This window comes from Caloenas nicobarica, chromosome Z (genome assembly GCF_036013445.1).
Source record: "Caloenas nicobarica isolate bCalNic1 chromosome Z, bCalNic1.hap1, whole genome shotgun sequence".
NCBI classification, from domain to species: domain Eukaryota; kingdom Metazoa; phylum Chordata; class Aves; order Columbiformes; family Columbidae; genus Caloenas; species Caloenas nicobarica.
The window spans coordinates 64751129-64768908 of record NC_088284.1 but is presented as its reverse complement, the minus strand read 5'-3'; the positions used below and the strand labels follow the sequence as shown (position 1 = coordinate 64768908).

The window sequence follows — 17780 nt, the reverse complement described above, 5'->3', positions numbered from 1 at the left end:
GGCAAGTCCTAAATGGTGTATGAACATGAGGATCTGTTCAAAATACATTGAAAGAGGCATTAGCTTTATAATTATTGGCTGGTCTTGGGGGTTGATTTATCATAGCTTTGATTTGTTTTCTTAGCTGGCAGAAATAGAATTTCACAGGAACATTTTGGTTGGAAGAGACCATTGAGATCCATCGACACGGATCATCAAGTCCAACCATACCCTAACTCTAGCACTAAACCATGTCCCTAAGAACCTCATCTAAATGCCTTTTAAACACCTCCAGGGATGGTGACTCCACCACTTCCCTGGGCAGCCAGTTCCAATGCCTGACAACCCTTTCCAGGAAGAATCTTTTCCTAATATCCAATCTGAACCTCCCCTGGCACAACTTGAGGCCATTTCCTCTCGTCCTATCACTTGCTACTTGGGAGAAGAGACCAACATCCTCAATGCTACAACCTCCTTTCAGGTAGTTGTAGACAGCAATAAAGTCTTCCCTCAGCCTCCTTTTCTCCAGGCTAAATGACCCCAGTTCCCTCAGCCGCTCTTCATCAGACTTGTGCTCCAGGCCCCTCACCAGCTTCGTTGCCCTCCTCTGCACTCTCTCCAGCACCTCAATGTCTTTCTTATAATGAGGGGCCCAAAACTGAACACAGGATTCAAGGTGGGGCCTCACCAGCACTGAGTACAGTGGCACACTCACTTGTCTAGTCCTGCTGGCCACACTCTTCCTGATAGAAGCCAGGATGCTGTTGGCCTTTTTGGCCACCTGGGCATACTGCTGGCTTATATTCAGCCAGATGTCGCTCAACACCTCCAGGTCCTTTTCCTCCAGGCAGCTTTCCAGCCACTCTTCCCTGAGCCTGTAGCACTGCCTGGGGTTGTTGTGACCCAAGTGCAATGTTTTTGTCAATTCTGAGAAGGAATAATAAAAACAAATTGGGTTGAGCTTTTATGTAAAGACGCAACATCCTCAATGTATCATCATTGCCATTATTATTGTTACTGTGATGTAAATGAAATTTTTTTACTGATTTTTTTTTTTCTATTATCATGGAGTCACATGTTCCTACTTCAATGCAGAATTGTGAAAGCTCTGTTATTAAGATCTGATTACCAGAAGATTATATTCCTGCATGTCCTTTGGTTTTCTATAGAAAAGTGCTGTTCTGTATGTACAGATTGCTAGGTGGGTGCCCAGTATTGATGTCCAGGCCATCATTGCCTCAGAGACTTTGATTCCCCTAGGGTTGTGTAATGGCTGGAGAAAGCATTGGGGATATCACCTCTTCTCACTAGTAATTCAGCCAGCCCCAGTCTTTTGCAGTAGATGCTTTCATTTTTGAGGAAGGAAGGGAGGAAAAAGGGAAGCAGGGAGGAAAGGAGGTAGGGAAGGAGTAGTATTCCTGGGTCTTCACTTCAATATGAAAGGTCTCTCCTTTTCTGTACCTCTAGTTTTAACATGAGTTAGAAGTGCCAAGTGCAAAATGCAACCTGCTTTATTTACACTAGGATTTTCTGTTGTCATGTGTTGAATGATGTCTCTTTTTCCTGCTGAACATTATGCGCAAGAGAAGGAACTCTTTTAATTAGAGTGTTGGGAGAATGCTCAGAGCTGTGTTATAAACCTTTTTTAATGAGAGAGTCTGATGCTAAATCCACAATGTGACTTCACTGTTGGCAATCTTACATTTCACTGTTTTCTGTTAATTTTAGTTTGGCTACACTAAAACATTTCTGATAAAACAACATATGTATGAAGAGAAAATATTTTATGGCTAATAGAACTTGTGCCTTACCTTGCTTTTCTTTAAAGCTTTGGTGGGCTTGTGGAAAGGTTACTATGAATGCTTTTATTTTGAGTTGATTTAACTTTGAATTAACTTGTTAACTAAGTAAGAAGGGTTAAAATGTGGAAACAAAACATATATTTTCTATAGCAGCAAGAAAGGCCAATACTAACAAGAGCTGGCTTACCAGTTCAGAAAAGACTGCTGGGATTTGCTTTTTGTTTTAGGTGGTTAACTAGTGATTTTTGCTTGTTCATTAAGTATCGACTTTCTTCACGGCTTTAGGAGCCAGTATAAACTTTTTTCCTGGGCTTATATTTTGGACTTTCATGGAAATCATTTAAATCTAAAATTAGACTTCTTTATTAAATATAATTTGCTTTGCAGTATTCCTGAATTTAAGAATTCCTCTTCCTTAAGTCCTACTGGTTGAATGTAAAGAAGCAGCGTGGTGTTTTGGTGGTTTGGTTTTGGTTGTGTGTATGTGTGTGTGTGGTTTGTTTGTTTGTTTTGTGTGTGTTGGGTTTTTTTGTTTGTTTTTTTTTGTCATTCAGTTCACTTTTCTGTTCTGGTTGTGATTTAAAGTTCACTTGAAAGGTTTTAATAGTTTCCTGTTGTCATCTGGCTTCTCTAAGTGAAAAAGCAGATGTGTACATTCAAAAGACATCCTTGAGAACATAATCGTAACTTATTTATAAGAAATTGGATGAGCTAACTCATTATCAAAGGGTAGGATGGGGTGTGAACTTGCAGTGCATCTATGGTAACCGCTGTGTACAAATGTTTTCCTGTGATAAAAATAAGGTGGTTTATCCTTTGAAAAAGATGTATAAAACTCTCTTAAGCTTTTCATATTTTCTGCTAGGTGATATCAGGCTTTACAGAGCAGCTGATACAGTAAATTCATAGTCTCCTGTACCCTGAGGCAACTTGGTTGTGCACCTGTTTCCAAAGTTACAATAATCCATTTAAGCTCAAAATTAAAAATATGAAGATAAGTTTGTGTTGGATAAAGGACAACATTACAGTGAGACCAATCCAATACAGATACTTCGATTTTGATCAGGAGTCAAGCTGGGAATGTTTTTATTTTTATTACAAAAGAGGTGATGTTAAAATTAAATTTGCTGTGGCTGGGAGCTGAGATATAGGAGTCGTATAAATCAGACTGTTTAACAGGATGGTTTTCTTATGTTATGGAGCTTGTGTGTAGCAGTCTGGCACAGTTTGAGATGGAAGATTCAAAAATAACCTATTTGAGCTCGATGTATTCCCAAACCTTAAATACCTGAATGAGGATTTTTAACATTCTGTCAAAAATCCCCAACTGTTTACATGTATAAATAAAAGGTTATTCGTTTATAATTTTAGCGTATAAATGATTTGCATTGTAGCTCAAAAATCCACTATTTGCCTTTAGCTGTAAGTCTTCAGGAACAGCTCTTATCTAGTATTTCCATTCGATTCAAATACTTGAATTAATTTGTAAGTGCTAAAGTCTCTTCTTTCTGTGTTGTTCTAGGATGTTTTTGTATTTAGACATGAACTTGCTCTCCTAAGAATATCTGCCTTCATGGGTCTAATAATATTAGGTGGAATAAGTGGACTCTTTTACACTCAGCTAATGGGTATTTTCACTGTAAGTATCTAATTTTAGAAGTATATATTAGTTTTATTTTGAATAAAATTGATAAAAGCAGATTGCATTTAAGGGAAGAATAAGAAATGCACTATGAGGCATCTATATGGTATGTGCTTTGTCAAAACTCTTGTCTCCATGGAAGTCTCCAATAAGCCTTCTAAAAAACAAGTGTCTAATAATTCATCTATCAAGGCAGTTTCCTGATTTGTATTAGTAAAATAAAGCCATACATTGTTCTGGAATTGTGCAGTGTACAAAGTATGTATTTGTGGGTTTTGATTTTTGTTTTCGTTTTAAACTCTTCTGTGCCCTGGTCTCAATTATACTTTGTGACAGTGAGGCCCACCGATAAATCATACTTTCTGAGAACACAGACTTTTTGTAAAGTATTTTAATAAATATGCTTGCATTCATATATCTCAGTTACTAAACTGTGGAATGGGATTATGTGCAATTTACAGTCCAAATGCATATTCTGTATTTAAAGGTACAGAAAAAAAAACCTCTGCATGGAAAGATTTTCCAGTTAAATGAATTTGGTAATGTAATAAATATCTACAAGAAACCAGCTTTGGTTGCTCTAACTTCCTGTTCTGGACATTAGAAGTTAATAACTTCCAGTGAATTCTTTAAAGTTATATTGAGAATCCATAGAAGCATTCAAAGTACTGCAGTGTTGAACAGAAAGGGTATGTTAGTTGGATCTGTATATGTCTGAAAGGGTGTGTGATCTGGCCTTTCAAAATGTGTGTTTAAATACAAAATGACAGCATCTTTGTGACTACCACTGGCTGAGGTCTGTCTGAGATTTCATTTTAGAATTAGAAGGGTTTACACAGTATTAATGTTTGTAGATGCATAATGGAAAAACCTCCTAACTGTATTATGCAATTCCTTTGTATTGAATAAAGGACAAAAATTAGTGTATAGTTTTTACTTCTGTTAGATAAAGCAATAATATTGGCTATTGTTTTTATTGTATTACCTTTACATAAATTTAGTGCCTTCTGCTCTTTGTGTGGCTATGGCTATGCTGTGTATTATTTTTGCCATCCTCCAGCTGCTCTTCTATCAACCCCCAGGTCTACAGATGTAAGTTTCTGCCCCTTTACGATGTGCTTGATTTCTGTTCCAGCATCTTGCTGACAGGTTCTCACCTCCCTGTTTAAATACTGGCACACAGCCTTTGCATCTGTGTCCTCTAGAGTTGAGGTTTTTTTCTAATCTGATACTATGCCTTGCTGGGTATCTAGCTGAAGTGGTGCAGACATCTGAATTCTGCTCACCCTCACTCCCAGTAATGGGAGAGATGGAAACTCAGGAAGCATTAGAGTACAAATGCTGAAAGATGAATGTCATTTTAGTCTCTGTTAAATGGATATATGAGAAGGAACAAAAAGCCATGCAGTTGATACTACACTGAAATACAGAAATGATACATTCAGATACTATTGGTATACATGAAATAAAAACTCTCAGACTGAACCTGATTCTGTCAGATACACCTGAAACTCGGGATGTTTCTGTTCAGACACAGGCTACCAACTCTGCTGCCTCTGCAACAGGCATGAATTCCCAGTGTGTTTTTTCACCATTCTGAGCCTTAACACTGTCAGGCTGCCACCACCACTGCTAACTCTTATAAAGTGCTGTAAAGCTCCTTTATTCTATGTCATTTGTATAATATACTCTGAAGTACATCCCATTGCACTTATCGAGCTGGTCACTACCCTGGAACAGATGTAAGCTAATAGCATTTTCAGGTTCAGCCTCCTTTTATGTACTTGAATCATAATTCTGTGGATTGCTGAGCTGCAGTGTGCCTGGATACTCCCTTTTGTCCTCTTTGCCAAACTTTGTGAAACAAATACAACACAGTGATTGTGATAGAATCATAGAATGGTTTGCTTTGGAAGAGACCTTAAAGATCATCTAGTTCCACCCCCTCTACTATGAGCAGGGACACCTTCCAGATCAGGTTGCTCAAAGCCTCACCCAACCTGGCCTTGAACAGTTCCAGGGATGGGGCATCCACAGCTTCTCTGGGCAGCGTCTTCCAGTGCCTCGCCACCCTCATGGTGAATAATTTCTTGCTTATATCTAGTCTAAATCTGCCCTCTTTCAGTTTAAAGCCATCACCCCTTGTTCTGTCACTACATGCCCTTGTAAAAAGTCCCTCCCCAGCTTGTAGGCCCCCTTTAGGTACAAGAGGGCTGCTGTAAGGTCTCCCCAGAGCCTTCTCCAGGCTGAACAACCGCAAGTCACTTGGCCTGTCCTCACAGGACAGGTGCTCCAGCCCTCTGATAATCTCTGTGGCCCTCCTCTGAACTTCCTCCAACAGGTGCGTGTCCTTCTTATATTGAGGGTCTCAGAGCTGAGCACAGTACTCCAGGTGGTGTCTCACAAGAGCAGAGGGGGAGAATCACCTCCCTTGACCTGCTGGTCAGGCTTCTTTTGATGCAGCCCAGGATACAGTTGCCTTTCTGAGCTGTAAGTACACAATGCTGCATTGTGTTTGAGCTTTTCATCAATCAACACCCTCAAGTCCTTCTCAGGGTTATTCTCAATCCATTCTCTGCCCATCCTGTGTTTGTGCTTGGGGTTGCCCTTACTCATGTACAGGACCTTGCACTTGGCCGTATTGAGATCATGAGGTTCATACAGGCCTAGCTCTCAAGCCTGTCAAGGTAATTCCTTCCCTCCAGCGTATCAACTGTGCTACACAGCTTGGTGTTTTTGGCAAACTTGCTGAGGGTACAATCCATCCTACTGTCCATGTGGCCAATAAAAATGTTGATTGTGGACATGGATGGACTATGAGAGGCAGATTCTGGAAAGTACAGACCTTCTGCATTAGGGCCTCTCATTGCACCCTACCTTGCATCATATGGACAAGATTTTAGGTTTGAGATTGCTGGTTGGGATCGCTGTGGAAGTAGAAATCCATTACTGGGATCTCCAAAGCCTAATTCATTCACACCACGTGAATGGTATTGCATTGCCTCATTGAAGAACGTAGGTCATCTGATCCATCCCCCGCTCAAAGCATTTCCATATCAGCAGCACAATCATCTGCTTCCTTTTCATTCTTTTCTTCATGAGTATAGAATTGGATAGAATAAACAATACAGTCATTTTGAGGAAATCTGCTTGGGAACAACTAGTCAGAATTCGAACAAACAAAGCCAAATCTGTTTGGTGAGGTTGTGCTTAGTCTGCAAGTTGTGTCAGAAAATCTTTCTGTACAAATGGCTTTTGATTGTCAGCATTGTAGTGTGACGATTTACTTCCTCTGTAAGAAGTTACTAACAGCTTTGGCTAGCTGATGGAAAAGGCAGAGGAGAGGGCAGCAGGTGAGTGAGTAGTTTCTCTGCAGGCTTGCCAAAGACATGCCTGTCATGCATAGAATTGGGGAACAGAGAAGCTGGGTATACCCACCCACGGTGCTGAGCACACAGTGTGGAAGACATTCAAGTCCTTTAGAAGCTATGAACCGTGATCACTAAGAGGCAGCGATGTTCCTACTGTGTACTGTGCTGGAGTTACTGTTCAGCATTTAACCTTCCTGTGTAAACTAAGCAAATAGTATCTGAAATGAGCTCTATTTAAAATAATGAATGAATCATGAAATTAAGCTTAACTTAGTAGAAGGTACAGATCAGAAGTTATTTAACAGAAGAATACAATCATTGAATTGTAATAGTGCAGACTATTAATTTAAAAGAAACTCGAACACTTGAAGGCATGGATATGCACAGTTAAAGCATTCATGTTATATTAATTGCTCCATAGCTGTTCTTGAGAGCATTAATTTCAGTGTTTGCTGAAGCTGCCCAGAGACATGTGCAAGAGACGTGGACAAAAGCATCAGCCATGTGAAAAAGGTGAAGCAGGGCATCTCTTACTTGTGCTCGTACAAGAAAACAGATAGTAAATGCTTTCCTAGTTGGTACTCCATGCCTGTGTTTGCAGTTTAACATCAAGCCAAGATCAATTCCACAGCTTCTGGATAAAAGCTGTTTTTAAATAATAGGGACAATCAGCATTGCAGCTCCATGATCTAAACTTTGATACATACTGTTCCTAAATGACTCCAGTAAGTTTGGGTTTGTTTGAGTTTAACGTTACTTACCTTTATTTCAAATGCTGCCAAAATGGTATTTTTGGAAAGAAAAATAAACTCAAAGTTTATCAAACTTTGACCCTTTTATATTAATAGCGAAACTTCTTGATTCTCCATCAGGTAAGCTTGGTTGACTGTCATCATATAATTTTCCAGAAACCAAGCCAATAGCTTCTGTTTCATCTAAGTAATGTAAAGCTAAGGCTACCTTTTTTCCAGGAATGTTGGATGTGCATATTAAAAAAAATCCCCAGTCCTCAGTTTTTCAGTATCTTCTATGTAGACTGTATGTTCTCTGCTTACTGTCAGTCTCACAGAAGCAACTTCAGATAATGAGACCACAGAGTTGGTCATCCTCCTTTAGCATCATCAGTAATAAGGAACTAGGACCTGAAATGGCACCTTCATGCTTCAATGTTTATGGTTGATTTCCACAATCTGATGGCCCTGCTCAAATGTAAAATGATTGACATGCAGTATACATTGTGAAGTGTGATATGTAGCCCAGGTCAGAACACTTGTGCTGATTCTTCATATTTACAGCAGCTTATCCTTTTGCCACTGCAGCAAGATAGACAAGTTGAATGTATAGGATTAACCTGCATTAAGTTACATTTGTATATAGCATTTTTATAAGCAGAGTTGCTCTTTGCTAGAATTGGAGTGATGGCTTGACAAGCTGTAAGAATAAGCAGATTTTTTTTGTAGGATTTTGAGGGGAAATACTGGCATTTTTTCCTCTTTGATAAATTTTTTCAGAAGTCAAAAAATGTTGTCCAGCTGAACATGTAATGGAAAGCATATATCTGACAATCTCCAGCATGTTTTTCTGGAACAGGGCTGTAGCTAAAACAGGAAAGCAAAGCAGCACATTATGAACCGCAGTTGAAATATTCTGCTGTGTGTGTTGGCACTTTCCAGCATTCAGTGGTGTTGTGCAGTTGACGGATCTTCTGTGCCTGTCATTGCATAATGCTCATTGGTTATAAAAGTAGATCCATTATGTAAAAGTTCTTTACGAAAAAAACTTCATATAATCTGCTGTTATCCTGTTACATGTGTGTTCAACAGATGCTAAGATGCTTGGAAAAAATATGCTCTCTGGTAAAAATGAAAACTTTGTAACTTGTGCACTCAAATTTGGCTCTTGCACAGACAATGTTCTTAAGGCTGTACTGCTTGAGAAGGAGATGAATAGACCAAGTTACCTAACAGGCAGTAATTTCTCTGAGTACATTTACCACCTCTCTTGTTGTGGTATCACTGTTAGAGTATCATTAGTGCAAGACTATCCCTATCTCATCTGGAGGTCCAGGCAGCCAAAGAGCAAGGGAGGTGACTTCCTACAATGAGAGGAGAACAGCTGGTTGGCAAAAACTGTCCTTAGAGGAACTTTTGACATGAATTGTTCTGATGAAGAGGGGGGCAGCTGAGGTGGCCTCTGTATATGAGATTAGTGCTTTCTCCCTAGAAACTAGCATATGTGAGACACACTTCTAGCAGAAGGGGCACATGGCTCTTTTCATCCTCCTTCTTCAATTGCTTTCCCCAAGCTCTGTTTGCCTTTGCTGTCATCATTATCCTGAGTTTTAACACTTCTTCCAGCATGTACCTGAAATCCCTCTTGGGGAACTTCTATTTAGATACTTTGGAAATAGAGGTATCTAAATTCTCTCTAATTCAGAAGTCTCTGAAATAGGGAGAAATTTAAGATCCTAATTTAGGAACTCTATGATCCTCAGAAGTTGCTCTTAAAATCTCAGCATAACAATTATTGTTCTTATAATTTTAATGTTTCTAGAGAACTGGGTGGAAGAAATCAGTTTCACCCGTGAAGAGAGTGGTATCTGATGTAATTTCCAAAATGATCATGCATTTATATTGAAGGCCTGCATATCTTTCATTCTTGGTGCTTGCTTCTCCAGTCCGCTATTCCCTGTAATTGCTTGTAGAGCAAATTGGAATTTTATATTCCTGACCTGGAAATGAGGCTGTAATTCTTACATTCTCAGGCAGCATGATGTTTTTTAATGACACTGCTTGACAAGTAAAAACATGCTTAGCATAAAACTGTAAGTAAAACACAGAACAACAACAAAAAAGTTTTCTCAGTTGCACCCTAGAAAAACTAAATATTCTCCTACTGAGAATAACATCTTATTTATGTATGTATTTATTTATTTACTTATCTATCTATCTATCTGTCTATCTATCTTAAATTATTGGTAACCCTTACTTCAGACTACTTCTAACTGCTTGTACTCCTGCAAGCAATTATTCCTCTTTTGCCTCAACCTCTACAGGATAACAAGATAGCTCTAGTATAGACACTTTCAAACTCCATGAAGGTAGAAAGGTATTTATTTATATGGTGGCTTGTCGTAATAGTAAAAATACTACTTAGAGATAAATTATAAGTTTGCTTGAGATAGGTAGTTACAGTTTAGAAAGTTGTTGAATTTTGCACAAAAAAATCCTAAACATCTGCTTTCTTGTGCAACTACTGCCTATGCCTATTTATAACATTGTATTGCAATGGCACATGCAAAGTTTATCTAGAAAAGAATACTTTGCATTTAACATAGAAGAAGATCTTGAGGAGGACATATCTGCATTACTCAATTTTGTTTCCAATTACTTTTTTTCTGTAGTTATCCTCACATCAAATAATTTAATTGGAAGCTGAATAAAATGCCATCAAGAAACTTTCTTGTTTTCTCAAGACATATTTTCTTGACATGTGCTTTTTAAGAATTCCTCTTTCATGTGATATTTTTATATGTAGCAGGTGCTCATTTTCCTTAAAAATGCATACTAGCCTATTTATTCATTTATTCAGAGGAAAAGGCATAAATTCACCTAGGGAAAAAAAAAAAGGTATCAACTACAGATTGCTTCTGATTTATGATTGTAGGAGGTAAAGAGCTGCAGCTCAGACTCTTTTAAAAAGGTGGAACTGTCAGGATGTGTGTGTGTTTATTAGCATAAGACCAGCCCTGGCATTTGCATTTCTCTCACTTATCTTCCATTTTTGCTTTAAGAAAGTACTTCTGTATGTCTTTCACATCACTTCAACAGTAAAATGATGTTAAAAAACAGTTTTTCTGTTTATACAGTAGGATTCTGTCATTGATTGTGTTTGATTTCCAAGGCATTACTGTAGAACAAGTAATAAATAACATGGCATGCTTTTTTAAACAATGGGTTGTCTAATTATTTTTATATTTCTTCATATCTAGTGAGGTTTTAAATTGCACCAAGTGCTACTTAAGAAGTATTCAGTTTGCTGACCATTTTTAAGGCGGATACCTTTTTCATATGTGAGGTTTTCTTCCTCTCAAGATCTGTGCTTTATTTTGTTGGCTGCCACCTGTCTGAAGCAATCAGCCACTTCTTTCTCTTCCTCTCTACAAAAGGAAAATCCCATCTTCCCATGGATGGTGGAAGGTAACAGGATAATCAGTTCAGCAGTGATCCTCTGATGTCGTTGTGGGAGCCCTGTAAAAGCAGATTATCTGTGACCCAGATAAAATAATTAGAAATTACTTGGACACTTAAAAATAACTGATCTACTAATCTCATTTCCAAAGTTAAAAAAGGCCTGTCTCTCAACGTAACACTACCAGATGTTTCAGTTAAACAGCATCCTTTGCAGACACTAATCTGAACCCTAATTTTAAAGGATTACCTTTGATTGTTTTTTATTTCAAATACTAAACAGTTTCTGTTTTCATTTTCCATATGTTCAAACAAAGTATTTATATGGAATTAAAGAAATTGTCTTCATTTTTCCACTATAGTCCATCAAATATGATTTTATGTGATTTTTGTGTGTTAGTATTATAGAGAAAAACTTTTCATTTAGATTATTTAGTAACTAACTTGTTTCTCTAGGAAAGAACTATGTAATGGATGGGCTTTTACAAATTTATTAGCTACCATGTGGCCTTTGTGCAAGTTAGTGGATGTATTATCGTAAACTAAGTGGACAGTGACTTTATTAATTTAATTAATGCTGCCAGGGTTTCCTGTTAATTAACTGTTTGAATGGTGTACAATGATATGCCAATATCTTGGTGCATCAGTACTGTGTGGATGTGATAGAAATTTCCCTTCATTTGCTTTGGGGAAGGTGGAAGGATGGAAAGGAAAACAGTTTAACAGCTGATGTTCCACAGTCTGGTGCACAAAATGATGCCTACCACATAAATTTATCGTCTTAGAAGCATTTTTAAATGTTGATATTTGTTAAGTGCTGTGTTTTATTATTGTTGCAGTGTTTCTCCTTTTCACCTTCAAGTAGTAAATTTATTTCACTAGCTATTTTTTGTTTTCTTGCAAACAAATCCACCTCCACATGAACGTCTTGAACTTATTAATTGATATATTTTAACTATTTTACTCAGTGTGGCTGATACTTATAGTGAGCATGTAGTAAGGGACATTATTCATTCTGCTGAGGGCTTCTTTTCTTCTCAAAAGGCCAAAAAGTTTCCTTTTAGGGAAACTGGAAAAAGATGGAAATAATACAAATTAATTTTCTGATATGTTTATCCCAAAGGAATATTTTCAAGCAGTTTAGCTTCTTTAGTAGTATCATTTCATTAAATAGTATAATACAGAAATGAAATACAAACAATAAAAATGCCAGTGAAAAAGTTTAAAATTCTTTGGGTAATCAGTAAGTCAGACAAAATTTTACAAAGGCTGAAATGCAAAATAATGAAAATGTAACGGCAGTTATTCTGTTAATAAAATCAAAGGCTTTTTAATTCTTTGCATATTTCATAGTGTTGATCCGTTGCTGTTTTTTACAGTGTACTAGTGATCTAGTTATTCTAAAGCGCTTTTTGTCTTTAAAAACAAGTATCTTATAATTAAAAATATTTGTAATCATATCTTTAATCAGATAATCTATTAAATACTATTTTGATTAGTGAAATATTAAGGGCTTTTCCTGTTTTTTTCAAACATGGCAGAAATGTAATCAAGGAAATATTAATCCTCATAATTAAATTTAGTTAGCACAGAAGAAATTAGGATTAGAAGGGGAAATTAGGATTCCCAGGCAAACATATTCTTTAGCTGGCTATAATAAGTGTAAGATATAAAGTAATTGTAGAGGGAGAGCAAAAGGTACATGAACTGTAAACTTGAATAGTAGTCTGAAATGGGAGATGTAACAGAAAATAAGTTCATATTAACATTGTCTGTCTGTATCTTCCCCAGTATTCTTATCCCTTCCCCTTTTCCTGTCTCTAATTTAATCCATCTGTAGGTGAATCTCCTGTTAAAATACTGCATAAAGTCCTATAAGTTACATTGTCAGAGATTAGTGATGTCCTGGTCTTTGAATGGGGTTTTGTTAACTGTGTAAAGTCTTCTGTACCTTTACCTTATTTTTCTGAAGCGGACTAGCAATTTATTTAACATTTTTTGTGAATGCATCCTGACAGTCTTAAACACCTATTTACAATCAAAATAAAATTTTCGTTTATTTTTAAAAACTTTTCATGAGCTATATAAAATGTAAGAATAAATTCAAGAGTAAAACACACTGAGTGGCAACAGATCTCATCTGTTTTATTTAGATCACTGTGGTTTTAGGTAAAGTGGGAATACTTTTACTGGAATTAATTATTTTCAAAATTATTAGGGAAAAGTGTAAGTTAGGAAATTTAATCAAAAAGATTTTATACTGTGCAGAGAGTCAAAAATATGCCAAAAATATCCCCTGTTCATCACTCAAGGAGGGAGTCCTTTTACAGCTCAATTATTTGCTAAATAGTAAGGAAGTACCTTTAACCAATTAAGTAACTATAATAATGGTATTTGAGTATTCTGGGGGCTGACTACAATTTGTTTAAATGTTGCTTGTCAGATTTAGACGTCAGATTGTTAAAATGACTTCTCTGTGAGGAAGGTCGACAGCTACCCTTCCTAAGCATTTTTTTCTCAATACGTTTGTCTTAAGGTATTTGTAAGTATCAAGAAAAATAGTAAGTTTTGTCACGTCTGGCTGTTATGAGCTATCTGTACCTGTTATCCACACCATAGATTTGAAATAGGCTGAAGAAAAGAAATCTGTTTATGTCATCTTCGTAGATGTGTTCCTAACTTGTTATCAGAGATTTTCTCTTAATTGAATCATTTTCTCATATCTGACAAGTACGTTGGAAATCTATTTAACTAAATATTTAAATAAATTCATCAGAGCACATAGGAGTGTAGGAATATTCCCTAGACACAACATAGTGTAGCTTCAATTTTAATTTTGCACACAATTCTCTGATTTAGGGATCTAAAGTTAAAACTGAACTAGTAATTTTCAGGCTGAACCTAATTGTAAGTGATAAAATTAGTCATATTATGTGAGAAGTCTAGGTTAAGAAAACAATGCTAAAAAGTGGCCAAATATAAACCCAAAATGTAATCAATGCCAAAAGGGAAAATTCTGAAATATGAAGTCTTCTTCCTAGGAGGTGTTCAGTATTTTAAATTCTTCAGTTGCTCAGCTGTCATTTACATACACACAATGAAAGGAGGTTAGGTAGAATGTATTGTTCAGATAGAGGACATGTTGTCTTGCACTTTCAGATAAAAGCAATAGCTGCAAATTCAGGAACGCTTGCAAGTTTCATTTACTTGTTTTCTCTTTCTGCTCTATCATACTTTCCTGCTGTTTCTTATATACTGAGTATGTGAAAATACTCGATTAAAAGTGTGGCATAATACTTACATTCTTCTGTTGCAAGTATAAGCTTAAAGACATGTATTGATTACATGTTACTTTAAGAAAACACGGAAGAAAAATTGAACCAGAGATTGTGGCTGCGTGCTTTGGAGTTAGTCCTGTGAGTTACAAATTACAGCCACTCCTTTGAAAAATATGAATCAGTAACAGGAAAATATTCTTTCTATGTGCTACTTCCATGATAAATTAGTTCATTATGAATCCCATCCTATAGCACAGTTTCTTAAACAGTGCATGTCATATTAAAAAAAAAAAAAAAAAAAAAAATTCAGGCAGTTTGTTATGCTAATCAAAAATATAGATGTGAAGTATATATTCCTATTAGAAGCTAATGCAGGTGCATTCATTTGCAAATGAATCTTAAGTTGGTCTGTAGAATTCAGCTGGTGCTCTTACGTATGTCTCTCTGTTCATCTTGTAACAGTCCTAGCTGTGGCAGTAGTTTACTTTGCTTAGACAAGCTGCTCTTACAGACTCATAGCAAGTCCTCAAAACAAAAAAACATTCCTCATCCTCTCAGCAGACTCTGCAACCTTTGCCCTTTTCCTCTTATTTTAAAGTGGTATGTTGTTATTGATTGCTGTATTTATTTCCTCTAATTTCTTTTGCCTTTCTCACTAAGGTATAATTTTATTTCCTAGTTGCTTTAAGATACTTATCAGTAGCTATGTATCTCTGAGTAACGAGGTGCAGGAACAGTAGTTGTTTCCCATCTGGATAATGACTTTGGAGGTCCAGATGACCCATCTTGTGAAATTAATCAGTTGTGGCTTAGTTAATTTTGTCTTGTATGCAATCATAAATTTGGGGGGCGGGTTGGAGATAGAGGTTACTAGAACTCAATTGAAATGCCGTGTTTCCTCATATCAAGTTATTTTCAACTTTTGAATGAGTGCCAATTCTCCAAAAGGTTTTAACATCAGCATTAGCTGTGAGTCTGGAAAAAAAAAATCTTAGCAGAGTTCTATTTGTATTAATAGTAATCCAAGCTGATAGTAGATGCAGACAGCCAAAGCCTCTTAGGCTGAACACAGTAATACCGATGTTGTAGCAAAACCTTGTTATACATCAAATGCGTAATTAAAAGAGATGATATTCTGGTTGAAAGCCATTTGTGAGATGTGTTAATGAACAGAACACCTTGTCATTCAGAAGAATAGTGGTTATTCTGATCTTCCTGTCTCCAGAAGAAGAAAAATTCATCTGTCGGAGAAGAAAGCCTTAAATAACAGGCCAAAACTCAACCGTGGCCCTCTCCCTTTCCTTCCTTTCCTGTCTCCAGAGGGGCTACCGAGTTTCCTGGGGTGCTGTGAAGTTTCACTTTCATGTGAAAAGGTAAATTGATTCACTCTCAAATGAAAGTACATTTCAGATGAACCCAGCTGTTTGGCAGCAGTGTTGGGGGAGGGAAGCTGTGAGGGGAATTTGGTTTTCTTAAGTTCAGTCACTAGCACTTCTAAGCAGCTAAACTTCAGAGAGATGTTTTCTCCCACTCCCTCCAGCCCTAGTTCACAGCTTTTTAAATGTGGCTATAAAGTTGTTTTTAATACTCAAAAAGTATCCCAGAAGCAAAGGATTCACTTGTCAGTCCCAATTCCTTTTCTGTAAAGCAAAAGTATTCTAAAGTAGGTGTTAGCATTGTAATAGAAAAAAAGAAGGAAGGAAGGGAGGATTTTCTTTGACTTCCTGTCCAGCTAAAATTCTTAGTGTATTTTAAAGGTGTGGAAGCTTGGCAGTCTTTTCTTACAGTAATTTTCGGCAGTTCCTGTTTTAGTGCTTTCACTTAGTTTGCTAATTTAATTTGAGAGAGAAGCAGACCCTGAAGAGCATCTCTCAGGTCTTCTTAGCATACCCTGATAACAATTTAAAACAAATACAACAACCAGTTCCCAACCTGGGAATTTCTCAAAAAATCTTGAATACAATATTTTAGGGAGCAGTACAAATGTATTAATGAATAAAAAATGTGGAGAAACAGCAAAAAGCCATATTTTAGGTATTATTTTGATGTGTTACTTCTTCACCCAAAGCTGGTTTAAGGCTCCTTTTGTGAAATGATAGCATAAATCTTTGATAGCTAGAAATCAAGTATAGTCTGGACTAGCATGCTTGTGTTGTACAAAAAAAAAATGTTAACAATTATTGCTTTCATACATACCAATATTATTTTGTGCTGTCAGGTAGATGGCTTTGAGTTGACCACAGGATAATTCCTAGAGCTGAGATATTTTTGTAGTTACGGAAGGAGCTATAGCATCTCATGAAAATGCTGTTAGAACCTCGCCAAAGTGTCACGGAAGTAGTATCTGTGTTTACTTAGTCCTTTTTATTCAGAAAGCTGTGTGTGATTTTCTGTGGTCAGAAAAGGTGGTGTTTGTTCTGACAAGAGCTGGACAAAAAGCCAGCCCAAGGAAGCAGAATATCGCTTGGCTGTGCAGTCAGATGCTGCCCTTGCGAGGAGGACTGCTTGTGTCTCGTCATGTTTTCCTGCCACCTGTGCAGGTGAAGAGCAATAATCTAGACAGGTCCATACAGTGGAGAGGAGAAGCAGTTTATCTGTGAGAATCAAAACAACCGACAGTATTAACAGTCTACTGCCTCCAGTCCTGTCCTCTCTCACTATTGAGTGGTTGTTTAAATCTACCTAATGATGGGGCCAGAATGGTTTGTGTAGTCTGCTGTGAGCACGTTGTCTGTGCACAAAAAGGGATGAATTCGTGCATCCTGTTGGGTTGGCGTAGAGGAGACTTCTCTCCTTCTCCATAGTGTGCCTGGGATTCAGTTGCATAGATTGTGGGCAGAATTAAGATTTTTGCCATTTAGCATGTGGTAAAGGATCCTGTTCCAAAACTCATCAGAGCAGGAAGTGGATTTAGAAGGACAAAATTTGGCAAGGGGAGCTGAGGCCATCCATGTCTGGTGAAGCAGGGAAGCAGCTTCCTATACGTTATTTCCCACTCACGTTTCATCCTTCCCCTTCAAAGCTTTATGAAAGATGGTGGCAGAATCCCAGCAGTGCCTGCACTGAATTGGATGCACTGATAGCACGAACAATCAAGGAACACAGTGTGGTTTTATTGCTAGGTAGTATTTCCAGATGACAATGAAGTCGCAGCCTAATTAAACCACAGCCCTTGTGTCTGTGTATGGCTGGGACAATAGAGGCTAGCTCTCGGTTTCATACAAACGCTAGTGTAATCTGACAGGTGCATTATGCGTATGCCTAAATCAATGAACACTAAAGGGAAATATCAAGCTGCTAGGAAAAGGAGATGGAACCATGAGAAATATTTCAGTTATTGTATTTTGGACCTCATGAGTGATTTTTGGACATAATGAACTATGAATGTGCACTGAAAACACTAATACTGCTGGAGTTAAAACTGAAGTGATACTCAAACTTTCTTATTAAGTAATCAGTGCAAAAGTGAGAACAAAGTAATATTGTTGGTAGTTTTAAAAGTTTTATTTGGAGATCAT

At 37.2% G+C, this 17780-nt stretch overlaps 1 protein-coding gene across 5 annotated transcripts in view; it reads left to right on the top strand.

Annotated features, from left to right (window-relative positions):
- Positions 1 to 17780, top strand: part of ZDHHC21 (zinc finger DHHC-type palmitoyltransferase 21) — a 39214-nt gene that overhangs the window by 19191 nt on the left and 2243 nt on the right. For 3 of the 5 annotated variants that reach the window (XM_065656796.1, XM_065656797.1, XM_065656798.1), the window contains exon 7: positions 3304 to 3420. The exons of 1 other annotated variant lie outside the window; for it this stretch is intronic. In XM_065656796.1, coding sequence (XP_065512868.1) covers positions 3304 to 3420 — 117 coding nt within the window. Of the gene's footprint in view, positions 1 to 3303; positions 3421 to 15582; positions 15636 to 17780 lie in introns of all 5 variants that reach the window. One more of the 5 variants, XM_065656799.1, reaches the window with a different exon arrangement.